At 51.2% G+C, this 20,259-nt stretch overlaps 1 protein-coding gene across 14 annotated transcripts in view; it reads left to right on the forward strand.

Annotated features, from left to right (window-relative positions):
- Positions 1-20,259, forward strand: part of AGAP1 (ArfGAP with GTPase domain, ankyrin repeat and PH domain 1) — a 550,828-nt gene that overhangs the window by 169,305 nt on the left and 361,264 nt on the right. For all 14 annotated transcript variants that reach the window (XM_033424652.2, XM_033424661.2, XM_012533195.3 and 11 more), the window contains exon 2: positions 14,263-14,321. In XM_033424652.2, coding sequence (XP_033280543.1) covers positions 14,263-14,321 — 59 coding nt within the window. The remainder of the gene's footprint in view (positions 1-14,262; positions 14,322-20,259) is intronic.

Raw genomic sequence — 20,259 nt, forward strand, 5'->3', positions numbered from 1 at the left:
TCCTATGAAGTAGTAGCAGATCCTGTGAGTTGCTCCCCAGCAGTTGGGAAGTAATGGCTTTTCTGTTTGGGAAACGAGACAGTTTGGATGCCTACTGATTTTGCAGAACGTATCATGAATGTTTCATAGAAAGTAACAGAAATCATGCCTGATTCTAGAAGGCGACCATGTGCTTAGCTTTAAGTGTAGTGACGTAAAGAATAAGGAATAAAGGTATCTGGAAGCTCCTTTCTGTGCATCTTCTGGCTTCACAGGGGCATTTGTTCCTTTCACCTTGCTCAGCATCTTCTCCAGCCCTCTGGCGAGGTGTCCTGCTGTTACTGCACACCTGCCTTGTTTGTGTCCACATGGGACTCCTTCCCTCCCGAGAGGCCGTGTGTAATTAGAAAGCAAACACAGCTCAGATGTAGAGGATGAACGGCCAGGATGCGTGGGGACTCAGGTTTCTTCCTCCCCGTTTAACCTGTGTGGCGTTGACACAGGCCTCCCTGTGCAGGATGAGTTTCCGCCGTGGCTTTGCGCGGTGTGATGGGCGGGGATGACGGGCAGCCCCCCCCAGAGTTGGGGAATGAATATACATACATACACGTAGAATTTCACGTCCATTCTTTTGTTTGTTTGTTTGTTTGTTTGTTTTTTGCGGTAGGCGGGCCTCTCACTGCTGTGGCCTCTCCCGTTGCGGAGCACAGGCTCTGGACATGCAGGCTCAGCGGCCATGGCTCACGGGCCCAGCTGCACCGCGGCATGTGGGATCTTCCCAGACCGGGGCACGAACCCGTGTCCCCTGCATCGGCAGGCGGACTCTCAACCACTGCGCCACCAGGGAAGCCCATGTCCATTCTTTTACTACTGAATGGACCTCGTAACTTCAGAACCACCTAAGGATCTCTGACAGTCACAGTCTGAGGACTGAGAAGTCTGGAAGTAAGGGGGACCGTCTCCTTGTGTTTCTCCCTAGTTCGATGCTTAGATAGTGAGGCTGACATTGAAAGCCTTCCTCCTGTGCTACCTTGATGACCACGTGGGTGACTCACCTCACGCTCCTCTGGTTGTTAGAAGCGTAAAGAGGAACCAGCCCTTTATGAAGAAAGTATCTCTACACCTTTTCTCATTACAAAGATAATACCTGCCCATGGTAAGGAATTAAAACAGGACCAAAATCAGTAAAAGCGAAAAGATCCCCCTGCCTCTTCCTCCTAGAGATAATAACCCAACTAACCTCACAGCAGCGGCTGTCATTCCAGACAGCCTTCCTTGAGGTGGTTTATGTGCTGTCGAGCTCACTCATTAATTACCTGGTGCCCAACTGTGGGCTGAGGTGACACGTCCTGTGACCCTGTCTCTGTGCTCAGCATATCGCACGTCATCTGCCCTGGGGCTTTTCCACGCAAAGGCAGATTTTGTATTTTGTGCAGTCTGCACCCGAGCCTACATACCGTTACAGCCATGCCTGTTCCGTGTGAATTGGAGCTGATCAGGGCACAGGGTGAGGTGCAGCGGGGCGCCTTGCTGGGGAGAGAGATAAGAGTGGGTGGCGAGTCCCGCAGGTGCATGTGTGTGACGGGACCGCTGGGCACCCAGCCCGGGGAGCAGAGGAGAGGAGCAGGGTGGTGGTGGCTGTCTTCCCCAGGAGCTTCTCAAGCAGGGGACCGAGGTGGGTCTTGCGCAGATGCTGGGCAGCATCGTCAGGCCGGATGCAGATGGCGGGTTTGACCGTCGCCAGCCCCTCTGTTGTGGACTTCAGGTTTTGATCCCTTTCTGTGTATAACCACTGGAAATTCTTCTGTGCTGAGAACAGGGGAGGGCTGAGATGGTGCGTGCGTGTGGGGCGGGGTTGCCAGGGTCAGCAGTACAGCGACGGCCACTGCCCTGACCAGTGCAGAGAGAGTTGGCACAGTTGCTGTTTTCCAATTTTTCATCCACTGCTCGTGACCAGTACTGACCCTGAATGTCAGTGACAGAGGGGCCCAGAAGCCGTGCAGCTCCTGAAGTGCACGGTGGACACACAGGTGTGACGATGGAGGTGGGCCTTCATCTCTGCACTCGGCAGTCCGCATCCTTGTCTCTCAGACAGGAGGCCCTGGACCGGGCCCACAGGGAGGAGACATCGATCCGTGTTTTTCAGCTGACTCAACGGACCTTCTACCAAGATCGTGATTAGATTTGCTGGACATTACAACCTAATGTGCAGTATTTATTTTAATCTTGTAATGCAGCCGCAGAATTGGTAGCGGCACCGTGAAATCACCACCCATTTCCTGTGCAAGGTCTGCAGACCTATTTGTGGGAAAAATCATTCATGCTAACTCAAGATGAGCCCTGTTTCCACCTTATAAAGAGAAATATCCCAGCTCTTTTTGTTTTGATTTGCTTTTATCGACGTTAAGTCAAGGGTTATATTAGCCAAAGGCCATTATGAGGCTGTGTCGAGAAACCAGGGTCTCTGAAACCTCCCTTTTGGTCAGCGCAGGCCCATTAAATGGAGAGGGGCTGGGCCTGCCCTTAGCACCAGCTCGCCGTGGGTCTGCGTGGAAGGAGGTCCTGGAAGAGAAGATTCTAGGCCGTGAGGGCCAAAGGGACCAGATGCAGCCCTCGTGTCTTACAGGGGAAGGGATGGGGGCCCGAAGCGGCTAACTGACTTGCTTCCTGGAAGCAGGCGTTCCCACCTCCAGCTGGAGAAGTGCTGGCTACTGTCTCCTGTCTCGTGCGGTTAGTCCTTGTGAAGCAGCTCGGAAGTGGCTGAGCACATCCATGCCACACACCCCTGTGATGCCTGCCGTCCCGCATGGAATGCTGATTCTCCGACGGCGATGGGCAGGCCGTGGTAACCGACGCAGAGCGGGCTCTGTGCCTTTTGCCCCTGCGGCGGGGCTTGTGTGGTCCTGGGCCCCGCTGGCCATGTGGCTTCTGCTTGTCCACCAACCTTACAGTTTTTTTAGACAAAATTCAGGGGCAGCAGGGAAAGAGTTAATTCTGCCTGCTCATTCTGTAGTCATCTTCCGGATTCATTGTCATCTGTTACCAAGCCATCCCTTATTATAAACATTGATTGCACCAAGAAGTAAAAAGTATTACTGACTGTTTGCAATTCTTTATGAAATTAAAACTGTCGGGCTCAGTTATATCCAGCACAGGACTGACAGAAGTGCAGCCTATGAATTGTAAATATCTAAGCCATCTCTGTTTTTTTCCAGGATTTATTTTAACCAGGGAAATTTTCTTCTTTCAGCTTTGTCTTAACTTTCACAAATAAAGTGGTTGTTGCCCACCAGCAACATCTAAGCTGCATAGTAGTGATTACCTTTTGGGGCGTCCCTGGCGGCCTAGTGGGTAAGACTGTGCGCTCCCAATGCAGGGGCCCCGGGTTCGATCCCTGGTCAGGGAGCTAGATGCCGCATGCCGCAACTAAGACGCAGTGCGGCCAAAATAAATAATAAGTATTTTTTTAAAAATTACCTTTTAATTCATGTGTTGACTCAGACTTCAATAAGAAAAACAGCTGTAACCTATCTCAGAAAAACGGCTGTGAATTTAACCTGCCGATTTTATTTTGTCTGGCAATTTCTGGCTCACACCTTTTCGTAAAACGTCCTCATTTAAACATTTTCATTTTCAAAGACTCGGCAATTTCATTGTAGGTGTTAAAATGTTTTAAAGACTCCTTAAAGTCTGTTTACCATTTAAAATCTTTTCAAAATGTAGGATTCTGACTTTGGTCTGAGATGACAACATTTTGCCACTGCTTAGATGCGCCAGGAGGCTGTGTGTCCTTGGCCATGAGGTGGCCTTTTAGTGGTGGGGCTCCGTATGTTCTGAGGGTCCTTGTCTCAGGACCCTAGTGTGGCAGCCAGTGTTACTGTCTCACAATTATTAATCACACCAGCCATCACTTCGAACTTCTTGTTAATCTTCCCACTTACAGAAGCTCTTACCCAGGGCTCAGCTGTAAGTCCTCATAAAGTCCAGGTTGAACATTTCCTATGTGGTATATATATTCTTTTTCATATTCTTTTCCATACGGCTTGTCACAGAATATTGAATAGAGTTTCCCGTGCTCTACAGGAGGACCTTGTTGTTTACCCATCCTACACGTATGTATAATAGTTTGTGTCTGCTAATCCCAAACTCCCATTCCTTCCGCCTGCAACCATCCCCCCTGCCCATCAACCACAGTCTGTTCTCTATGTCTATGAGTCTGTTTCTGTTTCATAGATATGTTCATTTGTGTCATATTTTAGATTCCACTTATAAATGATATCATATGGTATTTGTCTTTCTCTTTCTGACTTACTGGTACTTTGCTTAGTATGATAATCTCTAGGCCCATCCACGTGGCTGCAAATGGCATTATTTCATTCTTTTTGATGGCTGCGTAATATTCCATTGTGTGTGTGTGTGTGTGTGTGTGTGTGTGTGTGTGTGTGTATGTGTGTGTGTAACATACATACATACACACCACATCTTTATCCATTCATCTGTTGATGGACATTTAGATTGTTTTCCTGTCTTGGCTATTGTAAATATTAGTGCTGCTATGATCATAGGGGCGCGTGTATCTTTCTGAATTATAGTTTTGTCTGGGCATATGCCCAGGAATGGGACCGCTGGGTCATATGGTAATGCTGTTTTTAGTTTTCTGAGGAACCTCCGTACTGTTCTCCACAGTGGCTGCACCAATTCACATTCCCCCGAGAGTGGTTCTTTTAGGAACTTTGGTGTTGATAGAAGGCCCCTAACTTCAGCTTGGAGACCGGCCTGTTGTCTGTTTGCGTGGAAATGCTTACATGATGTCTGTTGGGTTAACCAGAGCGAGGACCATAGGGTTATCCTGTTTGGGGATGCAAAGCCTGCTCTAGAAAGACATCTGCAGCAGAACCACCGTCGCCCTGGGTTTATGACCGTGGAACAGAAATCGGATGGAGTCAGGTTGCACAGCTTTTTGGATTGCTGTGTTGTTTGTGAATAAACTACTCTGGAGCGGCGTCAGCTAATGAAGTGCTCGTCCTTCTGAAGGAAATACGAAACACAGAGCTGTCAGGGCCGCACAGAAGGGTCCTCTATAGGCGGCCCTGCTCCCCCTCTGGGCTGCAGAGGCATCAGTTTTCATACTTGAAGGAGGAAAGGAACGTTTTCTTCCTCTCCATTCTCAAATCCTCACACCCTCTACTCTCCTTATCCTCAGACACGAGTCTTTCAAGCCGTTTTTCACACACCCAGCGTAGCAGTGGTGTTCTCAGAGAGCTCTGCAGCAAGGTGCTCTAGGCAGCATGCAGGAACGCCATCGGGGGAAAGGCAGGGAAGGGAGTCAGCCATGCTCTGAGGAGTTAGAAGCTCGCACGTCCCCTGGACCTCATCTGGGCAGGCATCGTTTGCCTTGGGCGCTCCTTAGGCAGAAGAGAAAGGATCCCCTTAGAGGCTGGTCTCGTGGAGAAGGATTCCGAGTCACGTCAGGGCTCGGGGGAAGGAAGATGCTTGGGATCGCCAGCCCTTGGTCGTGTCTGCGGTGGTGGGATTGGGGGCGTCTTGGTGGCCTGGCGTGCGTCACCTTGCCCTGGGAGCATCTTAGGAGTAGGGGTTGGATGCTGTCAGGGAACGTGTGGGTGGGAGACTGGTTTCTGGGTCTTTGAGGTCACTGGAAAGCAACTTGAACTTCCAGGCAAGCCTGGAATGAATCTTGTATCCCAAGGGTTTATGGTTTATTCCATTTCTTAGAGAGACTCAGGGATTTTCAAATAAGAAATTAAATCACCCTACGGAAAACTGTGCCAGTGAGCTTCTGGTAAACCCTCCAGTTGAGAGTCATCAGTGTATTAATGTATTAACCAGTTTGCAGTGTGGCTCTTCCCTGCTGCATTGAAATGGATTTCTTATTTTATTAGGGACATGCGTTTCCTGTCTCAGCACAGAAACGAGGCCCAACGGGAGCCCTGGTCTCCTCCAGTGCTTCTGTTCTCGGGGGCTGTGCTTCCTTTTTCCCATTGTTGTTTCCCTTTATATTTTGGGATTCTGAATGCTTTAAACTAAAAATAAATGCTATTTCACTTTTCTGTTGCTAAAAAGAATATTAAAAAAAAACTTCTTGTGAAATTTAAGGTTTCAAACAAACATCTCAATCCCGGAGATAATATGTAGTTTTTAAAAAGTCACCTGCGATTTCAGGGTCCCTTTTTTTAACCCTTAAATATAATTTCGGGAGGTTTGTTTGGAACCTGTATTAGTGGCCACTGGATCCAAACGGGATTGCGGGGGAAGGAGAGACCGTAACGGTCTAATCGTGGCCACGTGCTGTGCTTCTGCGTGAGAATTTGGAGGAAGAAATGAGCCCGTAGCTCTGCTGGGGAGTGAGCCCAGGAGCCAGAGGGGGGCTGGGTTAGTGTGCTTGAAGACGAGCGCCCTTGTCTAGCGAGGGGTGCTGGGAGCCGATCGCGAAAGACCCCGAGGAAGGACACAGCTGTGGAGACGGGGGCCTCAGCAGGAGCGACGCTGGCCCTTCCCTGGTCCTTAGCCAGGTTCTCCTGCTGCCAAGATGGGGGCCCAGGACGTGGGGCTTTATGGTCTCAGTTCACGTCCATTGAGAGATCTCTTGGTTTACGATAGCCCCCTGGTTGTGTTCCTTTGATTCTTTTGTTTTTTGCTGAGAGACAGTGAATTCAGGATTCTTTTAGAGCCCTGCAGAGTTTTTGCTATATATGAGTCATCGTGCCACATGGATACATTTCTTTCCTCTTGCATTCTCACGTGCTATAGCGTGAACCACATGAAATTGCTACTCAGCCACTTCTGACCGACAAAATGACAATTCCAGGAGGTTCAATGTAATATAAATTGGCCTGGGATCGAAACTAACCGGCAGTACCTTTTAGCGGGTCTTACTCACTTTAGAGTTAATGGCTTGCTTTGAATGCCGATAGCTAATAACTTGTGGCTCGATGGCTTGATGAGGCCTTTTCGGGCCCCGTGCTATTTCGGGCTCACCTGTGGTCCCAACACAGGCAGTGCACTCAGGTGGCCTGTGTCCACCCCAGAGGCTGCGGGACCCAGGCAATGGGGTACCAGCAGCTTTGCTCCTTGATCACACCCACAAAGGCCGTAGGAGGGCTTCCACTGTGGGGATTGGGCCCTTTGCTAGCAGAGGGGATTACATCATCTCTTCGAGTGGAGGGGAAGGACTTCCACTCTACCGGTGCGGAAACACAGTGTCAGAGAGACTCGGAAAGTCACCCAAGAAGGTGGAGGCCACTGTCAGCCCGTGGCTTCTGGCTCCCCGTGCCGAGTTCCCTGTGCTCCTCTGGGGTCCTGGACATTAGGACAGCTGGGGCCAGGTGGGAGAAGCAGGGCTCCCACAGTCCGTGGTGTGAATCCCTGACATTGGAATTTTACATTGGTCGCATCTGCTTAGCAAAGTTTGGAAAGCGGAGAGAGCTGGTTAGCGATGCGGACTTTGAAGTTCGGATAGGATGGGTCCCGGCTGACGTTCACCTGTTGCCAGCTTTGCCAGGTGTCCCAGGTGAGTCTGGGGCAGGGTGGGGCGAGGAGCACACCTGGGGGAACACAGCAGGTGAAGAGGGAGGCATTTGCTGGCCTGACCTTTCACAAGGGACCGCCCCTCTCCAGCAGCACCGGGCAGCCCGGAGCAGTGAGAGCCTGTCCCCATGCTGCCGTGGCATCAGGTGAGCCTGGGTCACAGCAGTGCTCAGGGGACGGTCATCAGTATCACAGGCTCAGTTGTAAACGTCGCTGAGACTCTCTGCTGTTTTCTCTCTGCGCTTCGTTCATCCGGGCCTGTGCAGGGTTGATCCTCGTTGCATAGACAGTGGTGAAGTCATGCGCACTGAGGGCAGTTTTCCTTCTGAGGTGTTTGTTTGTTTGTAATCACTGAAACCATTTGTCTCCAGACCAGATTCATTGTGATGGAAGAATGGCCTCGTTTGCCTGTATTGCAAAAGAGATTTGATTTGATTTTGTAAAGAAGACTTATGCTTTTTATTCATTCTGATTTCTATGCTCCTGAAAAGTCTTTCACTCTCTTGTTCAGGGCAGGAATACAAGGAGAAAATAAAACACATCCCTTTTTATTAGGATTTTAGTCCCCCTACCAGATAGGCTGCTAAGATTGTCCTTCATAATCAATCATTTTCATCGAGGTGTACTCTTACGCCAGTAGATTGCTGTGTTTATTCTCAAGTTCCTCTTTTTTTTTTTTTTTTTTTTTTTTTGCGGTACGCGGGCGTCGCACTGTTGTGGCCTCTCCCGTTGCGGAGCACAGGCTTCGGACGCGCAGGCTCAGCGGCCATGGTTCACGGGCCCAGCCGCTCCGTGGCATGTGGGATCTTCCCGGACTGGGGCACGAACCTGTGTCCCCTGCGTCGGCAGGCGGACTCTTAACCACTGCGCCACCAGGGAAGCCCCATGTTGCTCATTTTTGACATGAAGTGCACAAGAAGGAAGTCCAACCACAGCTTTGATGCTTTTCTGAATGTCAGAGTGTAACTGCTTGGTCCAGGCTCAGCGGAAATGGAGTAATGAATGGGTAATCTCCCTGGTAGATCTTAACGCAGGGTTCCTGGTTATTGCTGGAACCCAGAGGTTAATGTAGTCTGTGGCCATCTGCATGCCCTGCAATTAAATAAACTCCGAGGTATTGGAGGAAAATGCTGAAGGACAAGAAGTACTCTTTTTTTTCTTTTTTTTTGGGCTACTTTGCAAAATCCTATCAGTTTTAAGACTTGAATTTTTGGCTTTTGATATATCAAATCAAGAGAGTGGAAGAGTTGGTGCTGTAATAATACAAAATAATACAGTAGCACCAAGGGGAAAACGGGGGGCTTTCTACGCAGTGTAAAGTGCACTATGATTTTGTCTATTCGCTGGACCATTTCTTCACCTGTGTTCCTAGCATTTAGGAATTAGGTGATTTGTCCGTGATCCCCCATGGGCAGCAAGTTGCTAGTTAAGCAGCTGGGAGTCAGGTCCCTGCCCTCCACCCCCACCCCATCTGTTCTGTCTCTGGTCTGAGGGGTCGTTAAAAAAGGGAGCGATTACGGCTTTCAAGGGCTTTCGAGTCAGAGCGCCTATTGTGTGTGTAGTAAAATGAGGGCCTTACATTTCCTGGTTAAATGTGCGGTTCTGCATATGAATAATTTTGGAAACAGACCAGAGCTGAGTCCCTCAGTGTTCTTAGCAGGCGGAGACTGAAGGGAGTTTGTAGTCAGGATGCATTTTGAGAAAGTCCAGGCGAGGGAAAGGAGACAGTCCTCCTGGGAGTGAAAATAAAAATAACAGCCGAGTAGCTTTGTCGCTGGATTTGTGTTTTGTTTGTTTCTGCGGCTCCTGCCCCGACGGTCTTAGGCCTGTTCTCCCATCTGTCGGTGTCAGGAGCTGTTTGCATTCTTCGGGGTCCAGGGTCTTGTCCTGTCACCGAGAGCAGCCAGGGCGTGGCTGAAGGTGGTCCTGGAAAGGGAGGTTCCAGAAAGAAGGCCTCGCTGCATCTTTGCTCTTCTCCAGGGGCTCAGAGAAGCAGCTCTGCTGCTGGGGAGAGAGGCTGTTCTCTGAAATAAGCCCACATCCTTTGTATAACTGTGTCTCCTTCAAAAGAACCGGGAAGGGACTTTGCGATTCTTTGGGATTCACTTACGATGCTTTCCGGAGCCCCGTCAAGGGTTGATCTGTGCGTGTCCTCTGGAAGAGGGTTCAGGCTGTTTCAGGGACAGCAGGGTGCACGCCAGTGTGTTGGGGCGTAGGGGGTGCGGTGAGGGGCCCCTAGGCCGGCCAGGATCGGGGGCCGCTGCAGGGTCCAGGCTCCTTCCTCTGCTGTGTGGCTTTTATTTCCAGCTCCAGGATGTCTGCGCCCCTCCGTGGAAGGCCGTCTGCTTGCCCTCACCCTGCAGGTCAGCAGGCCCAGCTGGGCCAACCCTGCTCCTCAGTAGGACGAAACCAGATGGATGCGGGGGCAGGGGTGCCCGTGGGCATGGGAAGCAAGCAGCGGCCAGTGGGGACGAGGAAGGAGGTCTACTTGGAGGAGGTGGAACTGGCCCAGAGTAGGGTTTCTCCTGGTGTTTGTATAATCCCTGCTTTCCTCCTGCATCACGCTTTCAGGTTTCCTAAGAAAGCCCGAGTCACACCCTCCGCTTGGAGTAAGAGGGGGTCTCCGGGATGCTAAGGAGAGCTGACCACACCCTGGTGGTCCAGGTGCACGGTGTGTGGTTCCATTTGTCAAGACTGCCTCTGGGTGGAGGCTGGTTGGAATCTGCAGGAGCCCGGTCCTCTGCCCAGGCTGCCCGCTGCTCTCAGGGCTCCCCCGGGCCGGGCGGCACCAGGAGCTGGCTCTCCAGCAGCGCTGTGTGTGTAAACACGTTTATCACTCAGTGACCCGCGTGGTCAGCAGTGTTAGGACCAAGACAGGAATAAATACAGTGTGGTGTTGTAAATACATTCTGTCTCGGCCGTCTTCCGCGACCTGCACTTTACTCATCACTGCAGGGTAGGGTCCGGGCTCGGCACTTTATTTCATTGTGTGTCTGTGTGTATGTGCATGTATATTATATATATGCGTGTATTTGTATATATACATATATGTTTGTTTACATTTTTTGAGACCTTATTTTTTCAGAATAGTTTAGGTTTATAACAAAATTGAGAGGGAGGTACAGAGATTCCCCTTATGCCCGCCCCCCACGTGCACAGCCTGCTCCGTCATCAGTCACCAGAATCGTAAAGACAAAGAAACTGCTGAGGACGCCGTAAAGGGATGACCCAGGTGGTTTGAATTTCATTTTTCTTGGGGCTTAGCACGAATTGTCCAAACCCCAAGCACCTTTGCCTTTGAAAGTGTAGGTCTGGCAGCTTCCTCTTTGCTCAGCATCATAAGAGTGTGCATTGTGGGCTTCCCTGGTGGCGCAGTGGTTAAGAATCCGCCTGCCAATGCAGGGGTCACGGGTTCGAGCCCTGGTCTGGGAAGATCCCACATGCTGCGGAGCAACTAAGCCCGTGTGCCACAATTAATGAGCCTGTGCTCTAGAGACGGCGAGCCACAACTACTGAGCCCACGTGCCGCAACTACTGAAGCCTGTGCGCCTAGAGCCTGTGCTCCACAACAAGAGAAGCCACCGCAGCGAGAAGCCTGCGTGCCACAACTAGAGAAAGACTGTGCACAACAACAAAGACCCAACGCAGCCAAAAATAAAAATAAATAAAATAAACAAATGTATTTAAAAAAAGTGTGCATCGTGTGGATACAGTGCATTTTCATGTCTGAGCTTCGCTGGACTTTATCTTAATATAGGGCTAAGCTAGGAAGGAATTCTATTGGCATCCACATTTAACTGTTTAGAATTCCCTTTCTTAAGTCCTAAAATAATATGCCATGCGTGTGACCTGTGGGCACACCAGTGAGACAGCAGGGAGTTGGTGTCTTTTCCTTTAATTTCACGTTTTGGTCGTCAACTCAGAATAACTAGGCTGAGAATTTCTGCTTAAAATTCCTAACAGTTCCCCCCGAGTGCTGAGCAGTTTTGGTTTCCTGCTCCATCCTGATAACTTCCCCTTATGTCCTTAGGCCCTGTCCCTGAGTCTGCTTTGGAGGTGGGGGGGTGGGGGAGATGGGGGGGTCGGGGGGTGGAGGTGGGGGCGGAGGTCACTTTCTTTCTCCAACTGCCTTCAGATTTCTGTTGAAGAAGCTAATAGTTTGGGTTCTTCACTCCTGATAGAAGTTCCCTGTTACTTCAGGTTCCCTAATCTTGGTGTTCTTTGAGAATTTCTTTTCACTATTATGATTTAAATTGAAAAGATAAAATGTAACCTGAAGTGGAGCCATGTTAATGATCAGGAATGACTAACCGGCTTCTTTTCCTAAACCCTATTGGGTCATTACAGAGGACGCGCAGCATGCTGGCCCCCAGTGACGACAGCTAAAGGGGCTTCAGTGTCCCCGACAGGCTAAAAGCAGTCAGTCAGCACTTACTGGGTGTGTTTTATTCTAAATTCAAGTCCAGTAGCATTTCAAAAGCACATGGGGATGTGTTTTCTTAAGATTATTCTACTCCAAGTGGGGGAATTGAGTGGAGCGCAGAATGGCCTCTTCTGAAATGAGACACATCTTCCGTGACTTTTGGTTCTAGCTGCTCTGAGAACACACGTGCACGTGCACACGCTTTCCCATACACGCGTTGCCATACACGCACACACGCACAGGCTGCTGGGTGTGTGCCCCCGACGCGTGTGTGTTTATCCTTTAAGGATTGCTGCACCGTGGGACTTAAATAGAGCAGCCGGCTGGTCTGGTCGCCATGGTCCCCACCCTGCTCACCCCGTGATGAACTCTTCCAGAGGGGCTGCACTGTCATCCCTGTAACTCCCACTTAGGGAGTCCAGCCCACAGAAAGGTCCCGATCCATAGAGGACTAGAGTGAAGGAGTATCTGGTGTGTACGTCTTCTGCTGCATCTTTGTTGTGTTTCATTTAGCCTCTTGGGAGGCAGCATTCAGTCCTGCCCGGGCAATGATGGAGGCGATGAACATTTTTAAAGTAAATCTTTAAAAACTGAAGATGTGTTTTTCTGGTTAAGTCAAGCATTAATTTTATTAATCTGGTCAGGTAGATCAGGCATTAATTTTATTAAGCTAATTGCCACAAACAAATATATTCCATTCGAGGGAAGATATGTTTGCAAGTAAAAAGGCACCACACACATTGTTGCAGTGTTTATATAATACGCGTCTTTCTTTAATGGAGCCCTGCTTAATTTATAATGAATATGTAATACTTGTGATAAGCATAATCTTTGGTGGTATGTGCTTAAATATCGGCCGTGCATTAGTGAATGGAGCTCATTTTAATTCCCACTTTGCTCTCTTTGTTTTCCTATTGAGGTTATTAAAAACTATATTATTGAATTTTTTTTTTCATGCCAGATGGTAGAAAATGTGGAAGGTACCAAAAGGTGACAATGAAAAGAAAATCTCTTCATTACCTTGTCCCCAGGCCACCTGGTTCCCTAACCCTAGATCAGCAACTGTGAAGTTTTTTTTAATCCTTCCAGAAGTGTTCTCAGCATGGACAAGCTTGTGTGGGTATTTCTCTCTCTCTCTCTCTCTCTCACACACACACACACACACACACACACACACACACACACACACACACACACACACACACACCCCTATAGCTTGGGGATGGCTGCACTTTGGTACGTTGGGGTTTTAAACATTTTGTTGGCGACTTAGCCTTCATTACGTGGATGTATCCAAATGTACGTAACCAGCCTTGGGTTGTTACAAGCACAGCAACAGCGCGCTCTCTCTCTTTTTTAATAACTTTATTTATTTAGTATTTATTTATTTAGTATTTATTTATTTATTGGCTGTGTTGGGTCTTCGTTGCTGTGCGCGGGCTTTCTCTAGTTGCGGCAAGTGGGGGCTACTCTTCGTTGCGGTGCGGTGGCATCTCTTGTTGCGGAGCACGGGTTCTAGGTGCGTGGGCTTCAGTAGTTGTAGCTCGCGGCTCTAGAGCACAGGCTCAGTAGTTGTGACGCACAGGCTCAGTAGTTGTGGCTCACAGGCTCTAGAGTGCAGGCTCGGTAGTTGTGATGCACAGGCTTAGTTGCTCCGCAGCATGTGGGATCTTCCCGGACCAGGGGTTGAACCCGTGTCCCCTGCATTGGCAGGCGGATTCTTAACCACTGCGCCACCAGGGAAGTCCTCCCCCTTGACTTTCTGACACATCCCAAGTGTCTGACACATCTTCAGTGTCTAATATGTTTCTGAGTATCAAAACTCCAGCTTGAAAGTCTTCTAAACCATAGTGTCGTATTGTAAACACTTGGATTTTCCAACCACCACCTACCATAACTTTATTGGGGGGATTTCAGGCAAGTGAGTATTTTAGTGAAAACCCAAAAGGCCCAAAGTTCACTGGCTACAGGGTCATTTCCAGGAAAGCCAGGAGCTTCCTTCGTCCTCACACTTGCCCACATTCGCGATAGGAAGGGTCTTAACACCCCTGGGCAGGGTGGGCCCTACAGGGCTGGGGCAGGACTTCGGAGTTGTTGGAGCGTGTGTTACGTTTTAAGAGGCAGGACACGGATTGGAATCGGAACAGCCGGGTGAACCAGGCACATCTCAGCTTCTCTGGGTGGAAGTGATGCTAGGGGTGGGCTGGACCGTCTTTGGTGTCCTTCCCGTTTGAAAACTGGCACCTTGGGGGTATCTCGACCTTGCACTTCGGTAAGTTCAGCATCTCACTTCCTTTTACCCTCCTGTTTTACAGATGCCTTTGTGAACAGCCAGGAATGGACGTTAAGTCGATCCGTCCCGGAGCTCAAAGTGGTGAGTGTTTGCTCTGGCCTTGGGCGTGGTCATTCCTCACCTGCAGGAGGGGGGCTTGGAGGGGGGCTCAGGAAGAGGTGAGGTGTGACCTGTGAGTGCCCCAAGCCCGCATCCCGGTGGGCGTGAGGGTTCTCATTCCCTGGGGCCCAGAGGTGGGCCGTGTTCTGCTGTGTCCTGGGGAGGGGCCAGGTGAGGCTGAGGTTAGGGCTAGAGTCCCGAGGGCGCCCGTGACGGTCATGACAGATGGCAGGTGGCCTTGTGTGCAGGGCTGGGTCCACCCACCACTGTCTCTTGTATTCTGAGTGTGTGAGAGAGAGATTCTGTCTCACACACACACGCGCGCGCACACACGCACACAGCTCATTAGTCCTTTGCAGGATGTCATGGACAGTCTCTGTAGCGAGGTATCAAGATGTAATTATAATTCATCGCTGAGAAAATGTGACTGTATACTGTGTTACAAAGGAGTAGCATAAAATTTAAAGTTTTGTTTTTATTATGAACTTTAAGTACTCTTTCAGTGACGCTATTTAAACTGACTTAAATAAAAAATGACTGGATCTGTTAACAGCCACACCTCTGAGCCTCTCCCCACTTCACCTGCCCCCCGCACTTGGGGATGGAAGAAAGGACAGCTAGAACTGTTAAATAATCACATTGTTATGAAATACGCGGCGTCTGGAGGACGTGTGTGTGTGTGTGTGTGTGTGTGTGTGTGTGTATCTTAAACTTCTCACGTGACAGACTGACCGTGGTGACAGCAGGTCAGCTCATCCTGTCCAGGCCCTGGGCCTGCTCTGCTCGGCCCACCTGGGCCCTCAGCCTCGGCATGTTGTCCCCCCACGTGCCCTTTCTCTGAGGCCCCAGGGTTTGTTAGCAGTTCCAGCCTGTCTGCCCGGTGACCCCAGAGGCCCTCAGATGCCCTTCCCGGGGCCCCAGCCACCTGCGGTGCTTCACGGGTGGACCCGGCGGGGCGGGGGACAGGCCCCTTCTGGCCTCTCCCTCCGAGACAAGGAGGTGGAGCAAGGACAAGTGTGTCTGTGACTTCCAGTGTCACCGGGAAGAACAGGTTTTGAAACTTAAGGCCTGAAGGGAGGGCTCGTGGGCAGGCCCCCTGACATCCCCCCGGCCCGAGGGCGTCTGATGTGTGTCCCCGCGGCCACTGCCAGGCGTCCAGGCCAGGCCCCCTGCCCTCCCCGCTCGTCCCCGCTCCTTCCTCCCAGCAGGTCTGACCTTTCTCGGCGGCTCCTTCCTTGGGGGGAGGCAAAGGGGCCCACGGTTCCAGGGCCGTTCCAGAAGCTCGAGTTCCACAAGCCCAGACCTGGGACAGTGCCGCTCTGTCCCCTGTGCTCTGTGACGCCGTCCCCGGAACAGAGCGAATCCCGCGGGACACTGTCAGGAAGCGACGTCAGCAGTCGCGGCTGCGCGGCCAGGGGTGCTGCTTGGAGGTTCCCAGGGAGCTTTCCCAGTTTCAGAGGCGGCCTCTTGAGCCAGCCAAAGGTTGGGGTCCTGCCGTCGGAGTAAAGCAAGGGGAACAGCGTTCTGGTGACGACACTTACTCTGTGCGGGACGTGGGGTACCTCCTGGGTGGAGCTGTCACCTTGAGTCCTGAGCCGGTCGTGCTGTTGTCCCCACTCCCCAGGCAGCGGGGGCGGAGCCTCACGTGTTAAGAGTGGGCCCAAGGAAGCCCTGGTTAGCGAGACGCGGAGCCGGTATCTGAACCTGGAGTTGGTGCTTCCGCATCAGCTCTGCCGGCAGAACTTTCTGCAACGTGGAAATGTTTTCTGTCTTCAGGGTGGCACCCATGGGCCCCGTGCGGCTGTAGAGCATCTGAAGTGTGGCCAGTGTAAGGGAGGAGCTGAAGTTTAAAGTTGAAGGGTGTCAAGGCCCATGGTTTAGACCCAGTTTGGGGAGTTAAAGGTGGTGAGGGTTCTACCAGAGCCCGCATAGCAGCCCGTGACTGAGGACGCCTCCTACCAAAACCTGTTCTCTGCTGGTATTTCAAAAGCATGAGTTTTCTGGAATCAGTGCTTGGAGGTGTAGGGGCGCTTGTGTTAACCGGTGGTGTGGATTTATGGTCCTAAAACAGAACTCTCACAAAGTTGGCTTGAATTCACAGGAGCAGTGGACTCCATCTCACGGAGAAGTAAATGGGGAGGATTCTGCAGTTCTGGGGGAGGCGCCCTGCCCCCGACCCGTGCGGGGACGGCCAGCTCCGCTCTGGGCCGGGCATCCTCCTGCCTGGGGGGTGCAGCGGGCAGCTTGGCCTCCTCAGCAGCTCCCTTCTGTGCTGAGGCGTTCCCAGCGTCTACAGAAATGCTCCTTTGTCCGGGGCAGCCTCTGTGTGTCCACAGGGCTGCGATTGTGTCCTGCCTGGGTACAGTACCCGGGACAGGTGGTCCCTTAGGTCAGCACCCTCGGAACCCCTGACTCTTTGAGAAACGCAGCAATTCAGTGACAAGATAGCAAGCCTCAGATGGACTCTTTATGTAATGTTGGGCCATAAACCATCTGGAATCTGTCAGAGAAAAAATGTCAATGTTTGCTTTCTTTTTCTTTTTTTTTTGGCCCACCACATGGCTTGTGGGATCTTAGTTCCCTGACCAGGGATTGAACCCGGCCCCTCGGCAGTGAAAGCAAGGAGTCCTAACCACTGGACCTCCAGGGAATTCCCCAATGTTTGCATTCTTTTCAAGAGTGGTAGTGCCATGCTATATGCTTCCTGAGGTTGTGTGATGGGGGCCAGTTGCTTTGGGTCCACACTCGGGTCCCTGCAGACGTGTGCCAGGCAGCACGTGCTGACCACTTACCTCTGGGCGGAAAGGAAACCACTCCATAGGTCCCTGGCCTGTAGAGGTGGGCGTCTGTCAGCAACCCGTCATATCCTATTTGCGCGTTTTCATTGAATTCTCAACCGGGATTTTTACCAAAAGCCTCGATTTTATTTTCAGCAAACCACGTGTATAAGCTGGTACGTGGTGAAGTGTGGGACAGTAGAGAACTCAGTTTAGAAAGACACCTCGTGTGATGTGACTGTTCACAGCCCTGCCCAGAGGATGCCGGGCCTGTGTGATGACGTGTCGCCACCAGAATACACAGTTCTGTGATTTTCAGGACACCTTTTCCCGTGTTACCTTGCTTCTCCCCGAGCCTGTAGCCCCAGACTGGCCTGATTCCGTTCTCTCTGGTTCGTATCCAGTAGCAGTTCATGGATCCCAGTGCAGCTTTACAGCTTAAAGAGCATTTTCATCCCTCACTTTATTTCCTCCTCACAGCTGGCTGGCTGTTTCTGCCAGTGTTTCAAATTAAAATAATGCCCACGGTGAGCAGACATAAGGAGGTATATGAGATGGCCATTCAGTCCAAATAAAACACCTCCCCCCCCCGCCGCTGGGATTGAGTGATTTGATCCCTAGAAGGGGTGAGTAAATTCTTAGCAAATCATTGACATGTAAGAAGGAGGGAATATTGCCACACACAGAAAGCACAGACTGAACAGTGATTTTGAACATTTTCCTCCTCGGGAAAGAAAAAGCCTAATCTTAATTAAAAATTCAATTCTGCGGCATACTGTTTCGGATTTTCTCAGCGTGCAGCTGACTAAGCAGCAGGTACCCTTGAGCAAGAGAATAATTAACAGGTAGAAATTCTCAGATTATAGAGGCCCAAAGCAAAGGGAAGACATCAGTCAAATCAGGAAGGGATCCGTCCACGTAGTCTGGGGCTTGGAGCTGTAGTAATAAAGCATCTCGTTTCTACTCACTGGCGTTAGTGTCATTCATTCATTCATTCATTCACCCAGTGTTGCTAGGAGTCCGCCGTGGGCAATGCTGGGGGGTAGAGAACCAGACACAAACGAGACCCAGTCCCTTGTCAGCACTGGAGAGAGTCAGACCCACATACCGATGTTGGGGAAACAAAGAGGTAAGTGGCAAGGTAGCGTTAGGAGGAGGGCACTAAGGGAGCTTTGGGGAGAGGCACCGGTTGAGGCTGTGGCATTAGGAAGGCTTCTCAGAGGAGGTGACATCTGAACCGATTGCTGACCCACGAGTAGGAGTATTATTTTGGGCAGCGATTGATGTGGACCCATCTAGGCGTCTGGAGTCTGCAAGGCCTGTTAGGATGGTGTTTGGTCACTGGCATATCGAGGACGAAGCAGGGAGTGGGAAGCTGAGGACGAAAGGACCATGACGGTGGGAGGGACAGGATGGTTCAGGGTTTTAGATCAGGTTTTAACTTACTTTCCACAATCTCGTGGCAAATTTGTTCGCTTTTATGTTTGTTCTTCTCATTAGTGGCACGGTCACCCATTTATCCAGCCAACCAGGCACATCCCCCACCCCCCGTTCCATCCATCCATCCAACCATCCCATGTTTACCGGCACTTCACTGGGGCTGGAGACAGTGCTGAGTGTAGGCGTTCAGAGAGGTGTCCTTGCCAGCATCAGAGACATAGTTCTTGGTCTTCGGGGACCGGAGCGTACTGGGGGGTGGCGTCAAGAGCGTCAGCAGTCAGTGTAAAGTGTTCTGGGTGTGTAGAGAAGCAGGGAAGCCACCCAAAACTCTCTTCGGGTGAAGGGAGGGGTGCCCAGGTGAGTGGTATGTTCGTGTGGTCCCTGCCGGACCTGGGTGCCTGCAGCAGAATTGATCGTGAGCATTTCGAGGGAGACGATTTGTGGTCTGTTCATGAAATACTTGGACTCTGGCCTGCAGGCAGTGGGAGGCTTCCCGAGAGTTGTGAAATGAGGGAGTCGCATCTTTGCAGTGTCAATTTTAAAGAATCTCTGGTATTCTCTGGGCGAAGAGGGGGAGCTTCGAGGCAGGGAGATAAGCTAAAGGCTCTCCCAGGATCCAGTGGACGGACGCACAGCCTGCCCCGTGGTGGGGGTGGGGGTGGGGGTGTGGAGACCCTCAAAAGCACATCTGGGTGGGGTGGGAATTGGAGACGGCGTCCAGGTGTCTGGCTTGGGAGTCTGAGTGGTGATGTGATCACAGGATGATGAGCAGACTGGGGAGAGAACGGTAAGGTCTGGACATGCTGAGGTTTCAGTACCAGTGTAGGTGTGTTTGGGTTTACCTGAGAGGGGGTAGGGCTGGAGAATGAGAGTGGGTATCCATAGCTTACTGGGAGTAGGTGGGATGTAGCCTGGCTCCCTTGGTTGGAGGGGGGTACTTAGAATCCAGGATCTAGGGAATCTAGGAGGTCTAGGGAAGGAGCCAGCGTGGGCTGGGGGTAATTTGAAGAGGAAGCCCAGAGCGGGAAGTTTGAAGAAAGAGACTCTCCTCTACAGCTTCCGGTGTTGCAGCAAGGGGAGGGCCAGGGGATTTAGAAACAGAAGTCCTCGGTGACCTCAAGCAGTGTCCTTGTAGCCATAGGGTCAAAACAGCAGGCTGGGGGTGGGTAGGGTCAGAGAGTGGGCGAGAGGGAGGCAGGCTCTTCGTAGGCGGGGGACCTGTGTCCAGGGCAGGTCTCTCGTCCTGCTTTTCCTCAAGAGAGAATTGGTTGGATCATGCTTAAATGCAGAGGGGAAAGTTCTAGCCGGGGAGGAAAAGATTAAAATGCAGGAGAATCTTTGCACAGAAGATAGAGGGGGAGTGAGATCCTGAGCAGGGACAGCCACCTGAGTCCAGGTGTGTCAGCTGTGTTAACACGGGAGCTTTCTCTGAAGAAGGCAGGGTGAAGCCAGCCTTGCCTGCCGGTGACTGTGAGTTCCCGCTTGCTGGTACAGTGGCCCTCACGTCATGCTGACCTGGTTTCCATCCAGCACGAACACCTTTGCCGCCTTGACCGTGGGTCCCTGCTCTGTCCTGCCGTGTGGACCCCGTGTCCAGAGATGCAGGCCGGCTCTCCTCCTCTCCCCGCCTCGGTCCAGTTTTCTCCCCTCCGGTCCCTCCCCGGCACTGTGCTTTTTTGGTGTGGCTCTTTATCAGCTAGTCT

This window comes from Orcinus orca, chromosome 7, assembly GCF_937001465.1.
Source record: "Orcinus orca chromosome 7, mOrcOrc1.1, whole genome shotgun sequence".
In the NCBI taxonomy this organism is placed as follows: domain Eukaryota; kingdom Metazoa; phylum Chordata; class Mammalia; order Artiodactyla; family Delphinidae; genus Orcinus; species Orcinus orca.